The 24,853-nt window shown below is 39.0% G+C and overlaps 1 protein-coding gene across 3 annotated transcripts in view; it reads right to left on the bottom strand.

Annotated features, from left to right (window-relative positions):
* EPC1 (enhancer of polycomb 1) overlaps nucleotides 1-24,853 on the bottom strand; it is a 59,403-nt gene that overhangs the window by 20,471 nt on the left and 14,079 nt on the right. The window contains exons 1-2 of one of the 3 annotated variants that reach the window (XM_087712548.1): nucleotides 20,263-20,731; nucleotides 1,725-1,884 (exon numbers count right to left, since the gene is read on the bottom strand). In XM_087712548.1, coding sequence (XP_087568674.1) covers nucleotides 1,725-1,884; nucleotides 20,263-20,415 — 313 coding nt within the window. In that variant the 5' untranslated portion in view covers nucleotides 20,416-20,731. Of the gene's footprint in view, nucleotides 1-1,724; nucleotides 1,885-14,370; nucleotides 14,390-20,262; nucleotides 20,732-24,853 lie in introns of those variants that run through there. The other 2 variants (XM_087712550.1, XM_087712549.1) reach the window with 2 other exon arrangements.

Below are 24,853 nucleotides of genomic sequence, written 5' to 3'. Positions count from 1 at the left end.
TATTGCATGTGAAAGAAAAAAATATATGTCAATTTGTAATCTGTAGGATATCAATTGACAGCTAAATAAAATTCAGAATTTTTTCCCCATTGTATACAGGTGGTTGTTGACTTACAATAGTTCATTTAGTGACCATTTAAAGTTACATCATCACTGAAAAAAGTAAATTATGACCGTTTTTCACACTTATGACCATTGTAACATCCCCATGATTATGTGATCAAAATTCAGAAGCTTGACAACTGGTTCATATTTATGACAGTTGTAGGGTCCTGGGGTCATCCCCTTTTGCAACCCCTTCTGACAAAGTCAATTTGGAAGCTGAATACACTTAACAACCAGCTTACTAATTTACCAACTGCAGGGATTTACTTAACAACTGTACCAAGAAAAGTCGTAAAATGGGGCAAAACCTACTTAACAATATTTCACTTAGCAACAGAAATTTTGGGCTCAATTGTGGTAAGTTGAGAAGTAACTGTAGTACCTCTCCAATTCCATTTTCTTTGACCAAGTTAAAAAAACTCTGACAAGTTTTTTAAAAGTTTGATGTAAGTTTGTTTGTTAGTGAGATGAGGAAATAAAATTTTAGTTTATTCACTATATCTCTGAACACATTACAAATTAGCTTAGCCTACGTGTAAAACCATATAGTACTATGACATTGCATACAATGTAAATTACATCAAAGTGTTATAAAGATACTGTGTACAGGCAGTCCTTGACTTAGTCACAATTGGAACTGGAATCTTAGTCACTGTGTGAAATGGTCATTAATCATGACACTCATGACTCTCCCAATTGGTTAAGAGACCACATGAGTCATTACATCGACAGGGTAAAAGTGCTGTTTTCCAAAGGAAAACAGCCAGCTCCCTTGCATGCACAGAAGAGAACTCCTGCAACAGGCAGAAACCTCTGATCTTTGAGATCCAAGCTTATTGCTATAGCCCCCTGCTCATGTTCCCTTCCCCACCGTGCAAGGAGGGGAATTTTTTGGAAGGGACTACACAAATGGGGCTCAGATCTTCAGGATTAGACCTCCATTTCTTCATCCCTTTGGAAGAGTTTTTCTCCTCTCCATGAGCTGAAGGGAAGTCATATACTGGGTTGGAGAAACAAGAGGAGATTGCATATATCCCTGCTTTGTTTCTCCTGCCCAAGGACTCCCCCTTCTATTAAATGGAGGGGAGGGGAAATCTTTTGGCAGGTGTGACACTATCTTGCAATCTCCCCTGCCAGCTTCCCCACTGTCTTTCTTGAAAAGGTAGAAGAGATTGCAAATTGTGATTACATGGTCACAGGGCACTTGTTATCCGATCTTAAATGTAAACACGTCAAAAATCCATATTATGATCATATGGAGAACATAGTGTAACATTTTTTGACAGCTGGAAATGCTTTCTAGACTGTAAAGGAACCCTTCAAGCCATTCTACGTTTGAAGGGTGTTTAAATGACTGGTTATAGGTTGAAGACAACATGTGTTTCATTTTTTTAAACACTACCTATTTTATTATATAAGAAACACATACATAACAAAATTTAAATTGTTTTGAGCTCAATATTTTTTGTGCAACTAATTTAATTAGTAAATCCAATTACTTACTTACGTGACCCCAGCCCATATTTTTCTTTGTATCCAAAGGAGAATCTACAAAACTAGTTTTATTTTAAAAAAGCAATCCAGTTCATTTTAAATATTCAGTATAAATGTATACTCACGCTGTATGTGAATAAGCTGCTTTGGCATTTTAAATTCTCCAGGGTATATTGATTCATAATAGGCAATATTACTTTCTGCTTCTGGGACTGGTATAACCATATTATCCCGTTTCTCTCCATATACTTGCTGTGCTGAAATGGCCCGCTGGAGATGATGTTCCTACAGTTCATTAACAAAAAAAGACAGATGAAATACACACGCTGTGTGGGTGTGTGTGAGTGTGTGTATGTGTGTCTAAATAATGTTAATGTGGAAACTGAAGAATTAAATATTAAATTATTTCAGCCAGGTGTTTTTGGTGTGTGTGTGTGTGTCTGTCTGTCTGTCTGTCTGTCATCTATCTATAACTTTTTATAGATTCTTAGCCTCTGCTGAAGTTATTACATTTTAATCTATTTTTACACTTAATAAAAGAAAGTCAAAATCATAAACACAAAATTGAAAAATCTGTCAAAAGATTTCAGAATGCATTTTCATTTTTTCCTATGATGGTAATTGTTGTTTGAAATATAATTTGAGACAAAAAATATGCACTGGTTGCTGTTTGTTCTTAGGTTGTTTTTTTTTAAAAAAATCATTTAAATAGATAGTTCTAGTAATTATGCAGGCAGAGCACCAACTAAACTGAGTAATCCACTCATCTATGCATTTCCCCTAGTCATAAAAAAACTTTTTCTACTCCCTAAAGGGAATCTGCTGCTCTCTTTTAATTAGATGAAATTACAAGCTATCATATTAACTATTTTAAGGATAAAAATATCCCTTAATAAAATGGGAGGACGTATGCTTAATGCTGGATCATCCTGTCCTATAACATGTAATTAAGATAGTTATAATTGTTACAGCAGCTTGTTCACATGCTTTAAACTATGCAAAATACAGTTACATTTTCAATAATCAACAAAGTATTAATTCTGACAAATTAAAATACAATATCCTTCCAATACTGTTTAGGAATGGAATCTAATGTGACTATTAAACTAATAGAAGTTCCCAAATAGTCTAAATGTGATTAACTAGGCAATAAGATATTATTCACCAAATTACATGAACTGGACCAACTCTACATCCTTACTACTATTTTCTGAACCATTTGCAACCTATCAAAAGGATCAGCAAGACCCTCTTATGGACCCATACACATTTTAATAATTATTATTTTCAGTTATTTTGGACCAGAAGTACATAAATACTGAGCACCAATCAAACTAAAAAGAATTTTATGAATAATCGCAAATGTGTTAAAGGCCTAAGGCTGACTAACATAGTTTTAACTTCTATATATTGATTTCTTTTCTCAGGTTCTTTTTTTATTCTATCTTCTACTGGTTCCAATTATTTAACAGACTGCCAAAAACTCTTGCCTATCATCACTTTAGCGACTCCTGTGTGACAACTACACTTCAACTTGCTCTAAGCATTTCAGAATTTTTCCAAACATTAAATTTTCAAGTGCTTAAGATTATTAAAGTGCTGAAAGATTTATACTATTTATACATTAGAATATTTGTAAATTTTATTTATTTATTTAACATATTTACATGACTGAGTAGTTCACAGTATGACAAATTAAACACTATATAAAAAACCTAAAGACAATCAGAGATAAATGAAATAAAAGCAGAAACATAGACATTAGGATTTTAACTAATTTTACATAGTTTTTCTGATCAGCCAGATTTGGTTTTGGTGTTGTTGCTTACTTCAGAAACAGAAAAACACATTTAAGAAACCACTATCCTCAAAATAGTCTTGATATTGTATAAAAAGCAAACATGTCTATTTCATGTAAACAAAACCCAAATGTCTCTTTTTCTCTCTGTTTGTGTGTTGACTTCAAGTCAGTGTTGACTCTTGAAGAGATCCTAGACAAATTCCTAGAATTTTCTTGACAAGATTTCAGAAGTGGTTTATTTCTGCCTCTTTCCTAGAGCTGAGAGGGACTTCCTGGGCCAAAATCACCTAGCAGACGTTGTGTCTAACACAGGACTCATGATTTCCTGGTTGCCTGATGCCTTGACCTCTATAACAAACAGTATGTTTCTTTTTTGACTGCTAATAAGTAGTAAAAAAGTAAAAGCAATCAAAACTTTCACACTGGAGAGAACAATACATAAATACAGGTAGTCCTTGACTTAAGACTACAATTGAGCCCCAAATTTCCACTACTAAAAAATAGTTAACTGAATTTTGCCTCATTTTGTCAGTGTTGTTAAGTCAATTACTGCAGTTAAATTAGTAACACGATTGTTAAGTGAATTTGGCTTCCCCATTGACTTTGCTGTTGAGAAAGTCACAAAAGGTGATCACATGACCCTAGGACACTGCAACTGTCATAAATACATGCTGGTTGTCAAAACATTTGAATTTTGATCATGTAATTGCAGGGATGCAATTAACAGTTGTTAAAAATGGTCATAAGTCACTTTTTCAGTGCCTTTGTAACTTTGAATGGTCACTAGACAAGTGACTGAAAGTTAAAGACTACCTGTATAGATATAGTGGTAGAGAGAAAAAAGGATGGTTTTTTTTTTGGCCCCACTACACTTTATAGATAACATGTTTATATTCCTTATCAAGCATTTATGGACTTGAAGGCTGATTGCTACATTTCTGTATGCAGAATAATAGAATAGCAGAGTTGTAAAGAACCTTGGAGGTCTTCTAGTTCAGCACCCCTCAACCTTTCTGACTTTGTGGACCTGTGGGTGAGTGAGAGGAACAGTTCCAAGAAAGCAGTGAGAACATGGGCACTTGGCTGCTGCTTCAGTGTCCGGGTTCAGAACAAGCTCGGGCCCTGTACTGGGTTGCAGCCCAGCATTAGAGACCCCTGTTCTAGTCCAACCCTGTAACAATTCAGACAAATGGCTCTCCAATCTCTTCTTTTAAAACTTCCAGTGTTGGAGCACCCACAACTTCTGGAGGCAAGTCGTTCTCCTGATTAATTGTTCTGTCAGGAAATTTCTCCTTAGTTCTATGTTGCTTCTCTCCTTGATTACTTTCCATCCATTGCTTCTTGTCCTGCTTTCAGGTGGTTTTTGATAATAGCTTGACTCCCTTTTCTTTGTGGCAACCCCTTAAATATTGATACTGCTATCATGTCACCCTACTCCTTCTTTTGATTAAACAACCCCTGCAATTGTTCTTTGAATGTTTTATCCTCCAGTCCCCTAATCATCTTTGTTGCTCTTCTCTGTACTCCTTCTAGAGTCTCAATATCAATTTTATGTCATGGCGGCCAAAACGGGATGCAGTATTCCAAATGTGGCCTTATCAAGGCATTACAAAGTAATATTAACATTTCAGATGATCTTGACTCTATTCTTCTGTTAATATAACCTAGGATTTTGTTGGCTTTTTTGGCACATTGCTGGCTCATATTTAAGTGATTGATACCTCTTGCAGTTACCACTATTGAGTCAGGTACCATCTACTCCATGGGTGTCAAATTCAAGGGCTGCAGGCTGGATTTGGCTCACAGGGTGCTTAAAACTGGCCCACAGGGCCAGCCTGGAAATAGCAAAGGATCAGCCCGCAGAGATTCTAGCAGCCTCCTACAGCACCCTGCCAGCCAAAACAGGGTGCCGGGGGAGACCTCCCCATTTTGATTAGCAGGGCGTTTCAGGAGGCATCCGTCCCATCTCTCCCCCCCCCCCCCCGGATAACTACAATGCTAATCCAGCCCTCGAAGAAATCCAGTTTGACACTCCTGATCCACTCTATACCTGGGCATGTATTTCTTGCCTAAATGTAGAAACCTTACTTTTCTCATTACTGAATTTCATTTTGTTAGATAGGGCCCTGTATTCTAGTCAATTCAAGACATTGAATGTTATGTAGTTAGCTGATAATCTGAATGATTTTCAGTCTGACCGTCATTATACATGTTCATTGGTTTATTAAGGAAAATGATCTAAAACTACATATTGTGTGTAAAAGTATATAAACTTTGGTTTCCGTAACTGGGGAGTTGGGCAGCAATCATTGCTACTAAGTTAAAACTTTTGTTAAAATTGGTTTCAGCAATTCTAAAAATAATAAAAAGCAGCCAAATACAAAGATTTGGCACATCAAGCACAGACATCTTATTATGCTGTCAGTCATCCAATTATGCATTGTTTTTCATTTCTCTATACTTTACTGCCATGAATTCCCCCCTCCCCATTTTTTTCTCTTTTTGTCCTAGTAGATAATGCAAATTGCAAAGGAATCAAAATCTAATATCAGGAAAAAAATCCTTTCACTATGTGAAACCCAATCACATCTCTATAAAATTGAGTAGATAAAATATGACTCTAGGAAGGTAGCTATAATTTACAGAGCAATACATAGCAACCAAATCTTCCAGAACATGTACTTTAGAAATACAAAAGCACTATGGTACAGGAACCCTCTTGTATCTCCTCTTCACATATGCTGGTGGAACAGTCTAAAATGCAAGTTTATGAAACTCTGCATAGAGTAGCTTATTAAGGACTGAGTAGGCATTATCCATTATAGAATTTCACCAGCAAAGCAAGTTGAAAAATAGTATAGGTAGTTTTTGCTTACTGACAGTAATTGGGAATGGGAAATCCATCATTAAACGACATTGTTGTAAGGCATAAAGCACATGACGCCCATCAACTCACTACAGCAGTTCCAGTTGCTGTTGTTAGGTGAACCTCTCATAATGTCCATTTGCAACCTCCTAGTTGTTCTCCATTGACTTTGATAGTTGGAAGCTGGCTGTGAAGGTTGCATATGACAATCAAATTGTGGTATGCTGCAACTCTCATAAATGTAAGCTGGTCACCAAGCACCCAAACCACAATAATGTGATTGCAACAACTACGAGGACCTGTCATTCAGCAGTCTTAACTTCAATCACTGAATGAGTGGATGTTGAATGAGGACTACCTATACTACACTAATCATCAATCCTATAAAGAATCCACGGAAGTTAATTAATCTCCTAAGGATTTTTTTTACACTTGACTTGATACCAATAAACATATTCTTCAGGCATCAAATGTCATTTCAAATACTAACAAAAGGATCGAGCTATAATTGAATTTGTCCATTCCTCATATTTCTTCTCTATGTAACATATGGGAAACTACTTTCTCATTATAAGTATTAGCTGCTGAAGGGATGATTTCTATAACATTAATTCAAGAATAAACATTGCTAATAATTATAATATATAAAACTGTAAAACATTTTTCTGCATAAATAAAACCTAAAATATAGTCTATTTTCCACATAAGTTCTAAAATTAGATAAATGAGAACTCAAATGCATAATTATGCATTATACATGTTCATTGGTTTATTAAGGAAAATGATCTAAAACTACATATTGTGTGTAAAAGTATATAAACTTTGGTTTCTGTAACTGGGGAGTTGGGCAGCAATCATTGTTACTAAACACTTTCAATAATTGTTGGTAAGTCCTGCACACTTGCTTGGAAGAATTCTAGCCCATTCTTTTACAGAACATTGGGATCTTCGTAGGCTCCCTTGCATGAAATATCTGCTTCAGGTCCTTCCACAACCTTTCTATAGGATTAAGGACTTTGACTTGGCCACTCCAAAACAATAATTGTCTTTCGTTTTAATATTTTTTGGGTCATTGTCTTGCTCCATGACCTACTTTATTTCTTGAATTTCAATTCATAGACAAATAACTCAATACTTTCTTGTAGAATTTGCTGGTGTAATTCATAATTCCTATCAATTATGGCAAATCCTTCGAATCCAAAAGCAGCATAGCAGGCCCAAATCACAATATTGTCACTGCTATTTCAAAACTCTTTAAAAATAATTTTGCAATCTTTTCCAGCCTAATGAGCATTAAAAATTGTTTTTGAGAAGCAAGATTTCCCATACTCGATAATCACCCGTGATTAAAAAATGCAAGTTATAATCCCAAAAGTTTACACCCCTCCCCTCACACAAATAAGTAGCTTTGACAATTTTTAATTCACTTGTTTAATTGGGTTGTCTGTATCTGAGTTTAGGACTTGCATAGAAAACAAACCAAATTTTAAGGCCATATTTATGCAAAAATATTAAAAATAAAAAAACTGGCAGGAAAGGTTGCAGGTTTCTCTGCTAAGTTCCAACTGTCTGCCTTCTTATCACTGCACACCTTCCTTTTCTGAACCTCCATATACTTGCATACACCCATCTACCCACCATTCAGTGGTCTCCTTCCTCAGCCTTCTTGTACTCACATATCTGCTTCCTTCTCTAGCCTATTTTCGCATGCACCCTGTGTTGACCTTCCCTGCACTTGTGCTTCCCTCACCCAAGTTGTGCATAACCTGTACCATCACCACTTGCATTTCTTACCTGGGACTCCTGTTTTAAGAAGTGGCTTGGATTATAACAATCAGGTCTCCTGAATTACCACTGCTAAGATATGCTGCCATGTGACATTGTTCTTTATGATAGCATCCCTTAGCGATGGCAATCTTAGTCCCAATTATTGTAACTTGAGGATTACCTGTACTTGTAAGGTAAGCATTCTTACAAGTCATCATGCCCATCACTCCAGGAAAGATTAAAAAACTTCTGGTGGCAGAGAAGAAGTATTGGTCCAGATAATTCATTCCGCACACTCTCTTTGACTACATATGAATATTTAGACAGAAGAAACTATTTGTAGCTCAGGGTTGAAATGAGCGGTCCTTGGTGCTCTCTGAGCTAGTCTGTTTTCTTGAAGACATTTCATTATCAATTTAAGATATCATCAGTGCTATGATCATTTCAGACAGATTCTAATCTGGTACTCACTTTGATATGTTTATTATAACGTTTATGGAATCTAAGTAGTCCTTGACTTACAATTATTTGTTTAGTGACTGTTCAAAGTTACAAAGGCATTGAAAAAAGTGGCTTGTGGCCATTTTCACACTTTTGATGGTTGCAGCATCCCCATAAGCATGTGATCAAAATGTGGATGCTTGGTAAATAGTTCATATTTATGACCATTTGTGACCATTATGGTAGTATTCTGGGGCGATCTGATTACTTCTTAAGACTTTCTGAGAGGCAAAATCAAGGGTGAAGTCAGATTCACTTAACAACGGTGTTACAGTAACTTGGTATTCGACTATTTTAAAATTTGTTGAATTTGGTACTCAATGCATTTTGACACAAAAATGTTCTGGTAGGCATCGTTTTTTTGGTACTCGATGCGCTTCAATAGGAAGAAAAGAATAGCCACGGAAAACGGACAGGAAATTGGCTGTGGAAAACAGATAGGAAGTTGGCTGTGTCAGGAAGGTTGCTGCAAAAGGAAGCAGAGGACAACTGCAGAGGGTGGACAAGAAGGCGGTCACTGGGAACGTCACTGACATAGGAAAAGTCCTTCCCGGCCAAAACAAAGGGTCATGTGATATGGGGGATTCGTTTGGTGCTCATTTTTAGTACTTGTTGCACACAACAACAATTAATCATGACTGTTGTGTACCAATATAACAAATGCAGTGACTCATGTAATAGCTGTGGGAAGAAAGGTCATAAAATGGAGCAAAACTCACTTAACAATTGACTCACTTAGCAACCGAAGTTTTGGCTCAATTGTGGCTGAAAGTCAAGGACTACCTGTACACTTTAAAATTATTGGATCAAAAACAAAATTAGTTGTATTTAATTGGGAAAATGGAGTGAATGATTGCTATAAATAATAAGGAAAAATACAGATAGAATGATGTCACTCTTGCTTAAAAACTTGTAAAGATGAAAAAATGGATAGAGAAATGTTATGATGTGCAAATGCTGGTAAAAGTGTAACAGAGTGTCTGGTTTACGGGTATATATATATGTGTGTGTGTGTGTGTGTGTATACACACACACACACACACACACATATATTGAATTCTTGTGCAATGACAATTTGAAGTTACATGAGTGATGAAAAATATATTTGCAATGAACGTGCTATTTAACAAGCAATTTCTGTGAAATGTTTGCTATTAGTCATTTAGTATAGGTCATTCTATGCATGACTCTTCTTTTTTCTCCTCTGCCTGGCAGAGTGAGGTATGCAATGGGAAATATATTGGCAGTTTGCCTAGTGCATTTGTGGCTTCCAGATTCAAGAAGTATAAGCAAATAGCACCAGATCATTCCTTTCCATGTATATTCCCCATTGTGTGCCCCTTTACTCACAAACAATTCCAGACTTCTCAATTATCACAGTACTGGGGTGAAAATTTCAAGGCAGTGAGAAAAAGTTAAATAAAATCATAAGCCCAGTTATAATCATACAATTTTCCATTTAGTGACAGAATTGCCAGTTCCAATTGTGCTTGCTAAAGAAAGACTACTCTTGGGAAGGACATGTGTTTGACAAAAAGGACATAAGAAGGTTGTGTGTAAGTATGTACATTTGTCCACAAAGTACTTAGAAGTGAGAAATGGATATTTCAAAAGAAGATGTGACCAGGAGATCTTTAAACTCTTTCCTCTTTGCTACTCACTTGGGATTGGTGCAGTGCTCTTTATATGGGGTTGTTTTGAAGATTATTTGGAAGCTACAATACAGAATAAGCAGCCCGTTTGTTAGTTGGCATATACAGTGGGCAAAGAAGTATTTAGTCAGCCACCAATTGTGCAAGTTCTCCCACTTAAAAAGATGAGAGGCCTGTAATTGACATCATAGGTAGACCTCAACTATGAGAGACAAAATGAGAAAACAAATCCAGACAATCACATTGTTTGATTTGGAAAGAATTTTTTTGCAAATTATGATGGAAAATAAGTATTTGGTCACCTACAAATAAGTAAAATTTCTGGCTCTCACAGACCTGTAACTTCTTCTTTAAGAGGCTCCTCTGTCCTCCACTCATTACCTGTATTAATGGCACCTGTTTGAACTTGTTAGCAGTATAAAAGACACCTGTCCACAACCTCAAACAGTCACACTCCAAACTCCACTATGGTGAAGACCAAAGAGCTGTTGAAGTACACCAGAAACAAAATTGTAGACCTGCACCATGCTGGAAAGACTGAATCTGCAATAGGCAAGCAGCTTGGTATGAAGAAATCAACTGTGGGAGCAATAATTAGAAAATGGAAGACATACAAGACCACTGATAATCTCCCTTGATCTGGGGCTCCACGTAAGATCTCACCCCGTAGGGTCAAAATGATCACAAGAACGGTGAGCAAAAATCCCTAGTGAATGACCTGCAGAGATCTGGAACCAACATAACGAAGGCTACCATCAGTAACACACTACACCGCCAGGATCTCAGATCCTGCAGTACCAGACATGTCCCCCTGCTTAAGCCAGTATATGATCGGGCCCGTCTGAAGTTTGCTAGAGAACATTTGGATGATCCAGAAGAGGATTGGGGGAATGTCATATGATCAGATGAACCAAAGTAGAACTGTTAAACACAACTCGTTGTGTTTGGAGGAGAGAGAATGCTGATTTGCATCCAAAGAATACCATATCTACTGTGAAGCACGGCAGTGGCAACATCATGCTTTGGGCTGTTTTTCTGCAAAGGGACCAGGACGACTGATCTGTGTATAGGAAAGAATGAATGGGGCCATGTATCGTGAGATTTTGAGTGCAAACCTCCTTCCATCAGCAAGGACATTTAAGATAAAATGTGGCTGGGTCTTTCAGCATGACAATGATCCCAAACACACTGCCCGGACAACGAAGGAGTGGCTTCGTAAGAAGCATTTCAAGGTCCTGGAGTGGCCTAGCTAATCTCCAGATCTCAACCCCTAGAAAACTTTTGGAGGGAGTTGAAAGTCCGTGTTGCCCAGCGACAGCCCCAAAATATCACTGCTCTAGAAGAGATCTGCATGGAGGAATGGGCCAACATACCAGCAACAGTGTGTGCCAACCTTGCAAAGACTTACAGAAAACGTTTGACCTCTGTCATTGCCAACAAAGGATATATAACAAAGTATTGAGATGATATTGACCAAATACTTATTTTCCACCATAATTTGCAAAAAATTTCTTTCCAAATCAGACAATGTGATTGTCTGGATTTGTTTTCTCCTTTTGTCCGTTATAGTTGACGTCTATCTATGATGTTAATTACAGGCCTCTTTCATCTTTTTAAGTGGGAGAACTTGCACAATTGGTGGCCGGCTAAATACTTTTTTGCCCCACTGTAGCAATAAAAGCATTTTACTTGATCCTTTAGACTCTGCATTGACTCATCACCTTTTAGATACAATTCGAAGCATTAGCCTTGACCAATCAACCCATGGTTGCTTGGCAGCTTAGGACACATAATATTATCTTCTCTAGCCAAATTTAACATATCTGATTCATTCACCCTTTTGTAAGATGCCTGTGGTATGCAATAGCCCTCCATTAGATTGTTCCATGTTATTGGCTTTCTGAGCATTTTTATCAATTGAATTGTTTTAGAAAATCTGAGATGAGTGAAATGAAACTATCCATTTATTACTGTTTCTTGTTTCAGTGTACGTTTCATTTTATATTATGTTTTATTGTACTTTATTACTATTACATTGTATTGTGAAAGCCACATAGGTTCAGGAAAAGAGCTTTTTCTGCTGTGTTTCCCACCATTGTGCCCCTTGACATGAGATCCACCTCCACCCTCTTCACTTTCCAAGAGAGGCCTGAAAACCTGGCTCTGCCTATTGGCTTGAGGCCCTGGTGGAGGTGGCCCACTCTGGAGTGGTTAGTAGATTAAGAAGACCTCACCTCCACCCCATTTATGTATTGATTTCTTTCTTAGGTTTTTGCTAACTTTTAATATTTTAATGTTTACAACTTGTTTTGATGCTGTAAGCCACCCAGAGTTGTTCAACAGTGAGATGGGCCGCATATAAATTTAATAAATAAATAAATTAAAAAACAACAACATGGTTAACCACTGAACATTTATGCACAAAGCACCTATAGAAACTAGTGAATAGCTAGATATAAAAGTGAGAGTTTAGTATGCAAAAAATAAAGTTGAATGTAGTGGGTATGAGGTAATTAATAGTACATATAGGTAAAATAAGAATAGGGCCAAGAATGAAGGGTTGATGAATGAAAGTGATATGAATATAGATCTGAGTGTCTGTGGAGAGTCTCAGTCATCCACATCATGGCTGTCCCAAAGGTGCTTTTTCAAGAGGCAACTGGACTTTCTGGTTCTTCTTTGAAGACGTTTTGCTTCTCATCCAAGAAGCTCCTTCAGCTTTGACTGGATGGGGGAAATGAAAGGAATTATATTCCTTGCAGACAAGTAGTCATTTGCATTATTTTATCGAGTTGCTGAGGTCACCTGGAGGTTTATCCGTATCATCAGGGTCAGCTGAGTAGTACAAATGAGTGTGGAGCCTCCTTGGAACTGTTGAAAGGACTGTGTTGTAGATTGGAGATAGATGGTGTCGTATATCTCCTCCTCTATTGAGAGGGGTCTGTTCAGTTTTGCAATATATGGCCTCTTTAATCCCTCTTTCAAACCAGAGATCCTCTGTCCAAAATATGGTCTTTGTTGTCTTCCAAAAGATTGGCCTGTGTTTTAAATGTTGATGGACAGCTGACCCCAGTCCTGATGTTGTTTGTTCCATGCATGAACAACACAGGAGAACAAACAACATCAGGACTAGACTTAGCTGCCCATCTGCATTTAAAACACACAGGCCAATCATTTGGAAGACAACAAAGTCCATATTTTGGACCGAGAAGATCGCTGGTTTGAAAGAGGGGTTAAAGAGTCCATCTATGTCAAAACTGAACAGACCTCTCTCAACAGAGGGGGAGGTATATGACACCATCTATCTCCAATCTACAACACAGTCCTTTCAACAGTTCCAAGGAGGCTCCACCCCCATTTGCACCACTCAGCTGTCCCTGATGACAGATAAATCTCCACGTGACCTCAATGACTCTCTAAAAGAATGCAAATGACCACTTGTCTGCAAGGAGTATAAATCCTTCCATTTTCCTCATCCAGTCAGAGCTGAAGAAGCTTCTTGGATGAGAAGCAAAACGTCTTCAAAGAAACCCAAAAAGTCCAGTTGCCTCTTGAAAAAGCACCTTTGGGATAGAACTGAGTGATTAATATGAACGATTAGAATAAAACCTGAATTCCAAACATGAAGGATGACTATATAGCAAAAGGAATGAGATGAATCCGTACATATCCATAGATGAATGAAAATGTAATTATAAAAAACGAGACTGAAATTTTTTAACAACAAAAGACAATGTGTGAAGTGGTTTAAAGATGTGACGGAAGCAAGAATGGTTTTCAAGGACAGAAAAAGAATAGTGTTGGCACAAACGGGATCCATTTATTTATACATCTATTTTGTTTAATTTATTTTGTTCTCTATTTCTTATTCTTCTTTTGCACTGAGCATTGCAAAAGTCAACAGTGTGATGGTTTTCGGTAACAAAGTCACAAACCATGGCATATAACCCACAATAGCTGGATTAAGTCAACATGCCAAACAACATTACAGAGTTGCATGAGGAGCAAACTCAATCACTGTAATAAACTAATTCTGCCTATTTATTGTTATGACTCATTTTATTATAAAACATTTTACAAAATGCCACCTTTATTACAAAATTAACTGTTACTATTTAAAGTATGCACATTTGACTGAAACTGCAACAGAAGTTTTTTTATTGTCTGTAACTATTAACACATACCTCAAATTGTTACATGAAATGGTAAGATCAATCCACAAACAAGGGGCTAAATGTCAAATCTGCATACAGAAGGAAGAAATTTATTGTCTGATGTTCATTGGCCTCCATTTATTTATTTATTGGGTTTATATGTCGTCAACTCTGTACAACAAAATTAAAACATCCATGGTATAATATAGTATGTAAGTAATAAACATGCATGGTTAAGTATAAAACAGTATCAAATCAGATATTAAAATGTTCACAGTAAGAAAAAAAATTCTAACCCCTCCCCAAATTATAACTATTAATATATGAATCGCACATGCTATAGGAGAGAACTGAATGACTATTAATCAACCAACAAGATGACATCAATTGTCAAAGGTCTTTCAAAATAATTCAGTTTTTAATGTTTCTCAGAAAACTATGAGAGTAGGAAGGTTAAGTCTGATGCACAATATTGAAGCCATTACATAAAAAAAAAACCATTGTCGTTGAATCCCCCAAATCTCACAAAACGCAAGCTCCTCAATGTTTTTACTTGAGATGCATATACTAGTTATCGGTTCTAATTGGAAATTAGAGTTCTGGAAATACCTCAGGGCAAAATCATAAAGACTTTATAAGAGATAAAGAGCATTCTGAAACCTATTGACAGCCAATACAGGGACTTAAGAACCAGTACCGTATTTTTCAGAGCATAAGACGAACCTCCCCTCCCCCCAAAAAAGAGCGTGGATATGTTGGTGCGTCTTACAAAGCAAATACATCCATTTTTGGCCTCCTGAAGCCCCGCCCCGCAGGTTTTTGCAAAAACCAAGGCGTTTTTGTCTTGCCCCGGTCCTGCTGAAGCCTGCAGAGTGCTGCTGGGGGCTGAGGGAAGCAAAAACGTTTCTTTCTTACTTACCTCTTCAAAATCTTGGTGAGTCTTATACACCAGTGTGTCTTATCGTCCGAAAAATACAGTATGTCTCTTTGGTAGTTATCACCTAGTAGTAGATGGGCTGTCATGGTTTTTACCAATTGCAGGTAGTTTTCAGAATGATAGAACTCAATTCAGTCCAGAAGATATTCTGTCAGTGAATGAGGGATGCTTAGTAGGTTTTTGAGGGCATGAGTAATGGATACTTTATTTTGTTGATGTTAGCCTTTGTTTGAATCAATCATGGAGTAGTAACACTAGTCTCAAAAAGAGCAGCAGTTCAGCAAATGCTGAAGAAACTTTCCACAGATCAATGAATTTTCTAATTATCACCCATTGCTTCACTTATTACAGGTGACTGATTCTATACCAGTTTCAATCTAGATTCAGCCTAATTTAAGAGAATAAAAAAAAATCAGCCAGTTACCTTGGTTGGTTTCCTGTAGGAAACTGAATGATTCACTTAACTTGATCTCTTAGTTGTTCTTGATCAAATGGTTCTCTTTGATCATGTCTATGAGTGAGATATCGGTGTACTATGTTACACTAGTTCTGCTTGTAGTGACAGGCCTCAGACAGTATTACTGGCTAACAGGGCCAAGGCAGTCAGATGATCCAAGCCATTATCTTTATGAAACTGATCAAGGCAATTAGAATTAGAATTTTTATGCCCCGTATCATCAATAATATGCTGATATATTCATTTATTTGTAACCTCTAACTTGAGAGAGGCTATACATGTTCAGAAACAATGACTGGATGCAGTGATTAGATGCAGGGGTCTACAACCCCCAGGCAGCGGCCCATGATCAGGCCTTCAGTCTGTCTGAACCAGGTTGTGGACATGGTGAGCAAGCGTCTGTATGCATCCTCACCTGCGCAAGCAGTGTGCAAGTTCTCCATTTGCACGAGCAGCAGGCCTGTGTGCCTGCAGCTCATGCAAATGGAGCTATGCATGCGCTTGCATGCTGCTCATACGGAACCATCCCCTCCCCAATGGTCCGCAAAGTAGGAAAGATTGGGGAACCCTGACATACTGCTGAATCTTGCAAACAGAGATTCTTGTTGGTTAGTGTTTTCTGGGTACATACATTTGCCTGTTCTATATGGGTTGCATTAAATCAGAATGAACAGAAAAGTTGGAACTAGAATCATCAATGTCATTGAAGTCTAAGTAACCACTATGGTCAGAAATACCATTACCAATCTTGATGGTGATATCTTATCTTGAATGGAAATAATCTAGCTAGGTTTTCATAAATAGTTAACTTTGCATTTTGATTATTAGAGCACTTTGTGAAACTTTATCAGTTATAGTTAGTAAAAATGTTGTGGCTAAGTTTTTCATGGGCTGTTTACCCTTGAATTTATTTCACTGCTAAAGCTACTGTACTGACTGCCAATTTGTTAATGAGTGAAACATTTGTTTTTAAATATACCCAAGTATTTTTGTATCAGCATATCTTCCACTTCTTTGAATAACTAATTCCTTTACAGTTACAATTCTTTCATCATTTAAAAAATAAAAAATAGACATAGTCTATTTGTATTGGACTTAGTTTGTTATGAATCTTGTCAATTAAGCAAAGCATGGCTAAACATGTGAAACCAATCATTATTGTCATGCAGAGAAAAGGCTCTATTTAAGATATCGTTGGGGGAAACTGGTTCATTATTTCTTTGCTTAGTCTGTCTAGCTCAGTGGTAGTCAACCTGGTCCCTACCGCCCACTTGTGGGCATTCCAGCTTTCATAGTGGGCGGTAGGGGTTTTGTCCGATACTGAAGCACTTTCTTTTTTTTAAAATTTAATTGACTTCCCTACTTTATAAATCACCATTACGGTGGAACTGGTGGGCGATTAGAAAACTTTACTACTAACAGACATACAAAAGTGGGTGGTAGGTATAAAAAGGTTGACTATCCCTGGTCTAGCTTCCAAAAATAAGGAGAAGAATTAGATGGAAGCAGTAAAGGAGGAGATATAAGGAATTAAAATCCTAATACTAATGGAATTGTGGGGAAAATTCTGCACTGCAAAAAAGGATAATTGAGTGATATGTTCCATATGCAAGAAGCATCGTTTATTCACAAGGCTATTTTGCATATTCAAATTGTTAATTTTATATTCATAATGTCCTCCATTCTATAATCCAATATTATTATAGGAAAATTGGACTGTTGTTGAATCTATACAGGAAACATGTGGCAATAAGTTAACAAAGCAAGCAAGCAAGCAAGCAAGCAAGCAATGATCTAAAGAAATCAAACCAAGTTATGGTTAAGGGGGTTCACATATACTGGTTATTTTGGCATATAAGCATCAGATATTTTATCTTATCCAAGGTTACTAAGCACAAGTAGTATGCTAATAGAAAAAGCCTGATCACTCAAGCAAATTAAATCAATCTGGTGGAGATAATATATTATGAAATTTACCTCCAAGATCTTGATTTGATTTTCTCAAAGAAACATGTATTTTCTCAAATGAGAAAGACACCAAACAGTGGTTAAAATATCTACTGTGAACAACTAAAACCCCTGAAAGATACATGCAGGACAGGACAATAACAATTCCTCTAATTTTAGTTCAAAGAATGGGTAAGACTTGGGGATGAAGTTCAGAATCTGATATATTTTTTGTTATTACAATTATATGCTCAGGAGTTGATCCTACATTATGTAAAGGAGATGGTTTTGGCCTCGGGCAATAATTATTTGTGGATGTATTTGGATTTACTGTGCCATTCATTTACTACATGACTAATTATTGAAACCTCTCTTTGTCACAGCCTCTATTTCTTCTTTCTCTTGCTCGCTTGTCATTTTATCTTAAAAAAAGCACTCAAACTGCAGCCAGCATTTGTTTCTTCTAAGTTGGCTAAAAGCTAGCATTCTTGGAGAGAAAGATGGCATTAGAAGTTTATGTTTCGCAATGTATTGCATTCTTTTCCCATTTTTAATTAAAATTAAAATGAGGGGTAAGTAAGGTGCCTGGTGGGCCGTTACTTCCAGGGATAACTATCTAAATTTTTTACTCTTTTCCCACTTCCAAATTTATCTCCCAAAGTAGTTTAGCCAAGATTACTGTGTTCTTGTTTCAGTCTGTGGACCTGTCCTCTTGTGAACATACTACAATAATATGTTGAGATGGTTCCTAAATGTTTTTATGATTATCTACTTGGTTATATTCTATCCAATTTCTTCTAAGCTTAGTATGTTATTTTCTTAAATATGCCAAATTTAATCAACAGGAGTTTCATTACTTCACATTCCAAATAGTTATGCAGTCATTACTGCCTAATTTCCATTTATTTTGAAAGATTGCTTTTGCACAAAGATTTTAACAACTTTGGGACTCTAGATAATCACAATTTTAGGGCTAACTGACTTAGCAAAGTCTGATTGAGGAGTAACCTGGCTATAATTTTCTACATGACTTGTAAGTAATTCTATGCAGGATTCATTTCAAGCCTTTTATGCTTGCATTCTTTTTATCCCTTCTTAGTTTTGACTTCTTTCTGAACTTCTTGTTCAGAATTTTAAAATGCAATTTCATATGATCTAACTTGTAAGAAAGTCTTACTAAATTTAACAGACTTAATATCTCAGCAAACATATACTATCTATCTATTAATGTCTATCAGCAGGACCTGAAGCCTAGTAAGTAAGCGTATCTCTATCTGTCTAAATGTGGGCAACTGCACAAATTCAGGATAAAAGAAATCCAGCCTAATTTTTAATTCCCAAACTTACTATTATTAACCCAAGGGTCTCAAGGAACAAATAGAGGAGAAACACTAGGTCTTTTCAAATTGATATTAAGCAGATTTTACTAAAAAAACAGGTTTTGATTATGCATTTCATATATGAATTAAGTAGAACATGCTTTTTCTTCATTTAAACACCATGTCAATGACACAAACGTGTTATAATTCAATCTTTAAACATTTGATGCCAAGAATACTGTGGTACAATCAAGTATGATGCATGTATTAATATATTAATTTTTCTTAAGTAAAATGTGCCATTTATGTAATTTATCCAGTTTTTTTGAGATTATGCACTTCCTATATGCTAAATAAATTATTCTATTATGTACATTAGTAAACATGATTGTTATTACATTAAAATGTTAAAAGATGAGTATTTTACTGTGAAGAGTAAAACTCCTAAAGTTTCTGCTTTTATTGCTGTTCACCTCAAAATTGAATTAGTGCCAATCATATGGGTTTAAAAAAAAACTTGGTGAAATGACCTGACTAATTTAACTGATTTTCTATATCAGTTGAGTAGTCAACAAGCCAATTTTATTTGGGGGAAACAGCAATATATTTCTAGGGGGCTCTTCAGTTAAATAGCATCAGACAGTAACAGGTTTTTCATCCCATTTCTTGTAATTTCTTCCTGTAAACTGAACATCGTTTTTGTTTTAATTACTTACCCATGCAGTTCAAGAGCCTACCCTCCTTCCCATAACTTAACTGGTAGTTACAGAACTGACAGCAGCAAACCCCAGACTGGTGAACGTCAAAACCATTCATGCTTGTAGCCTGGCCACTAATACAAAGACGCCACCTAGCGTCCAATGAGCGGAACGTCCGCGCCGTTTCAGCTCGCATTCTCGCGGCTGCTGCGGTATTAAGGCCCAGCCCAACGAACTAGAGCATAACAAAATGGCGGCTGCCCGCCGAATCACGTGACCCCTTTGTGCCTTTCGGGAGGCTGAGGGGAGCCCAGCAGGCGGCCTGTGTACTCGAGTCGACATACAGAGATATCTTACGAGGGCATCCACAGGGAGGGCAGACGGGGCTATTAGGGTACAACATCACCCTCTTCCCATAGGGAGAGGGGAGGAAAAGGGGAGGAAGCAGGGAGAAAATGGCGGCCATTTTGTGCTTGCGCAGAGGCGATGGTGGGGGCCTGGGTACAGGGCGATGGCGGGGCCCGGCTCGGCCGGAGTAGGGACGGGAGGGGGTATCTCACGTACCGACTCCTCTTCCTTCTCCATGCCCGTGGGCATCTGCGGCACGGCCCGGTTGATCGAGGCATACTCGGCCAGGTCGGGCAAGTCCTCGCAGCGGAAGACGGGAAGCGGCTTAGACGCGTCCAACGCCCGGGCCCGGAACGACAGTTTGCTCATGTTAGTCGTCGGCTGCAACTGCTATGGCGGCTGCTGCTGCTCCGGCAAAGGGGGGGGAGGCAGCGAGAGCGCTCCGAGCTGAGAGCCGGACCCCGCCGAGAGCTCTCATGGAGGTACCGGGGCTCCCGCGGCGGGGCGGGGCTCGCTCCGAGGCGGGTCCCAGCGGCGCCGGGTGGCGCGGCCAGGCTAGGGTGCCGGTTTCTCTCCTCGCCGCTCCTGGTCTGCTCAGTACGCCACGGCCAACATGGCGGACATTAAACCTCGACTGGCCGCCTCTTTCAGCCAACCCCAGCGCCACAGCCATTCCCACACTGCATCGCGCAAAAGCGCGGGCACGGCGTTGCTGAAAAGAGCGCGCGGCGCGAGCACAAGAAACGGGCACGAAAAAGCGGCGGTTTTGACACTCGCCGGTCCGAAGTAGGTCTAATTTTTCCCGGAGCACCGTAGTTATTCGGGTAGCGCTGAGGCACCCACCCCCACCCCTTCACACGCTGAGAAACGAGTGAAGGAGGGACGACTGCATCTCTACCGCCTGGAGGAAGATATGGGAGACAATATACGCCTCAGCCCTCGGGACACCGAGAACATGTACCCAGGCCTAGAGGGAGACTGTTGACGTGGGCGGCCCGGTTCCGTTTAAACGTATTGCGGCAGGGAGAGGATGGTGGCTCAATATTCTCTCTAAATCCTATTTTCATTTCTTCCCAGGCCACTGTTCTCTCCTCTGTAAGACAGGTCTCTGTGACATCAAAAATTCTATAGAATTAACTGACAGGAGTGCAAATCTGTTATACACACTATTTAAAACAGCATATCCGATATTTTAAAGTTAACAGTTTCCAGCAGAAAAGAGTTGGTTGTCAGCTTATTCAAATAAGACACATTATGAAAGAAATGATTACAACATCAGTATTATATGAGTGCTGGGGCACTTCAAGGAATTTCTTGACTCCTTATCATCCTTCTTTTAGTTTATCCTATTAGCACTTACCAAAAGAAGCAGAGCTTTTTTGAGGGGACAAATACATATAAACCTCAGGCAACCTTCTTAGATGCAACTTGTGCTGCAGCCTATTTTCAGCATTAAAGACCACACACCATAGCATTTTCAGTTCTAGTTCTTATTTTTATTTATAATCCCTTTCAATTAATAGATCAATAGTCTTCACAAAACCATAGTTTGGGATAAAAACAGTAACAATTTAACATGAAAAACATAAAATTATAATTAAAACAGGATATATATTTGAAATACAGTGAAAATATTTGTTTGCAAGGATAGCCTTAACAAGCCTGCCCTTAGGCCTGGTTACCATAGCCAGCCACTAATTCTGAAAACTAGGAGATGATATTTTATCTGAGGGGATACTATTCCAGAGGTGGGGATGGAAGTTACTGAAAAGGTGTATTTATTCTGCCTCTAAAGGAGGCAATTTCTAATTAAGAGATTACAGAAAGACCTTCCTTCTTATGTTACTGGACAGCAGATATCAAGCGAATGCAATCCTCCAGTTATCCAGGTCCTAAAATCATGAAGGAATTTAAAGGAGACAGCCAGCTAGAAACCAGTGCAGCTCTTGAATGACAGGTATTACATAGGTGCTTCAAGATGTATGCATTCATTCATTACAACTGGTCCAGAGTTGTATTCTGGAGCAGTTGTAACTTCCAAATGCTTTTCAAAAGCTGTCCCACCTGGAGTGCACTTCAGTAGTCCAACTGAGAGATATCTTGGATGTAATAAGACAGTGGTTATGGGCTCTGAGTGGGCATTCCTGAAAATGGTTGTAACAGCTTCCATCTTGAGCATGAGTTGTCAAACCAGGTGAACCAGATATTAGAGCAACTATAATTTATTTATATACAGCTAGAACTCTGCCTTTTGTAACCTCAACTGGGCAAAACAATGCACTATAGAGCAATAATGTTTGAATCAAGTTATCTCTAGTGGGCTAACTTAAAAAATGCATCTAAAAATCCAGGGCCCATTATCCCCATGGGGCTGAAATTTTAAGAAAAGGATCTTAACACCAGATGTATTAGCAAAGTTATAGCTGCTGCAGTGCTACCACTGACCCTGAGTACTGCTGCAGCCAGGTGATCATGACTTCCAATGCGCCTAACCAGCTTTCCACAAGTAAAGTCAATGGAGAAGCCTGCAGGAAATAGGAATTCATTCTCACTGCTTTTTTGCCCATCCATGTTCATACTGCTTGTTGATTTAAGAAAATATATCTGAACCAATGGTTCATGGGTTACCTAGTTTGGAGGAAAAATGCTAAGTTAATGGAATCACCAGGGCTTCAAATCTAGAACAGATGAAGACAAGAAATTTATAGCTGGATTATACATTTCAAACTCCTCGGAGGCTTATTTGAAGAAATACTTCATAAATATTACACAATGGATATAAAGAGTTCACATTATTCTGTAATATGTAAGTTGCATGTATTTTGTATTATATTCTTCCTTTTTAAGAGTATCCAGATTAGTTAAGAAAAATAGAACAATCAAAATAAATATGGCTGATTGTAAAAATCAGAATTCAGAAAGACTTAAGTACAAGATGGTAGCAAAATATTGATTGTGAAAGTCTCATTTGTTATACCCATATATGTCTATAGAATCCATATTTTCCCATAAACTATAATTGTCCTAAAAGTGCTTTTTCAGGAGGCAACTAGATTTATTTTTTCTTTGAAGACATTTTGCTTCTCATCCAAGAAGCTTCTTCAGCTTTAATTGGATGATGGGTAATGGAAGGGTTTATATTCCTTACAGCTTGTCATCTGTATTCTTTTAGAAAGTTACGGCCATCTGGTGGTTTATCTGTATTCTCAGGAACACCTGAATAGTGCTAATGGGTTTGGAGCAGGGGTCCTCAAACTTTGGCTCGCTAAAGCCATTAATCCGTCCTGCACCGGACCAAGAGGCTACCCTGCCGACTCTGGCCGAGCGCAGACCTTACTTTTGCGAGCCTGTGGGCTGGAACTGAAAGGTAAGGCCAACAGTTTTGGCTGGCAGAGTGCTTCTGGGGGATGGGAAGGCCAAAAATGGGATGCACAGAGGCCTTGAGAGGGGAAACCGGCATCCTCCACTTCTGTTTTTTAGCTTGGGCTTCCTCTGTTCATGGAGTCTGGACAGAGATCAACCAGCGTGCTCCAAGCAGCCGCAGTGGCCCTGGAGCGCCCGGCCCAAAAGAGGCTCCTGCAAGCCAGTGGGAGCCTGTTGGTGAAGCAGGCCTGGAAAAATGGCAGCAAACTAAGAAGCGGCCGCTGCAACAGCCACCCCTGCTGCCTTCTTCCCCTCCCCCTCTTTGCTTGGCTGCTTGTCCTTCTGCCACTCTGCAGTTCTGAGGCAGTGGCTGGAGAGGCTACCTGCCCCTGAAGGAGGACAGCTGTCTCCACTGGTGAGGGAGGCAGGAAGAAGTCAGCCGGCCGGCGGATGAGCCCCCACCTTAGGGATTCCTTGCCAGATCCGCTCCTAGTGAGGCATGCCTGGTCTGATCCTGCTGCCAGATGCACAGAGCCCTTGCTTGAGCCTGTTGTGCACATCCGAAGGGTGTGAGTCGGTGGGCAGCTGGCACAAGGGTGATGTGGACAGTGCAGCCTCACGGTCCGCAGCAGCTGCAGAGTCTGGGTGGAGGGCAAGATGCCGGTGTCTGCCATTTCCTTCAGATACAAAAGGAACAGCATCCGTCAAGATACAGGTATCCAGCAGCAGGGACTCCGCAGATGGCCCTTCAAGAAATAGGCATGGCAGCAGCAGCACTGGCACTGAGTGTTGGGGGAGGCATGTGATGTGGACCACTGGACACTTTTGCTCCATTCCATGTGGCTGAGGCAGGGGAGGTGGCTGCCTGACACATCCAGCAGGTCGGACCGCTTGTCTCTCCCTTGCCTCTGCCTTTGACTACTATTGTGGGTTAAGACAAGGTGAGTAGGGTGTGTGATAGCTGCTACCTACTCCATCCCGTCTCTTGGTTTGCAGTTGGGGAGCAGGTTTTCATCTCCTTGATCCCTTCGCAGGTCTTGTCCTTGGCCTCCCCGTGGAACATGTTCCTCTTGCAAGTAGAGGTGGTAAAAGCATGCCCATTTCCAGCAGGCAAAAAGCAATCACACCCAGTTGTTCGCAATTCCCCCCCTCAACCACATCCCTCCCCTTAAATTGGTCTCACCACCCAGCCGGTCCACTCCCCCCCCCCAACAGTCTGAGGGACCTTGAATTAGTCCATTTAAAAAGTTTGAAGAACCCTGGTTTGGAGCCTTCTTGGCTGCAGGTTATGTTCTGTCCTGTGTCCTTTCACTGTCCCCCATCTAGTCTGAGCTGAAGAAACTTTCTGGATGAGAAGTGAAATATCTTCAAAGAAAAAACAAGAAAGTCCAGTTGCCTCCTGGAAAAGCACCTTTGGGAAAACCATGAGCTGGATGACTGAGAA

Source organism: Thamnophis sirtalis, unplaced genomic scaffold (assembly GCF_051295495.1).
Source record: "Thamnophis sirtalis isolate CommonGarterSnake01/CBP01778 unplaced genomic scaffold, rThaSir2_p1.2 scaffold_4, whole genome shotgun sequence".
Taxonomy (NCBI): domain Eukaryota; kingdom Metazoa; phylum Chordata; class Lepidosauria; order Squamata; family Natricidae; genus Thamnophis; species Thamnophis sirtalis.
The sequence above is the reverse complement of the archived record's forward strand: the minus strand, read 5'-3'. Positions and strand labels throughout refer to the sequence as shown.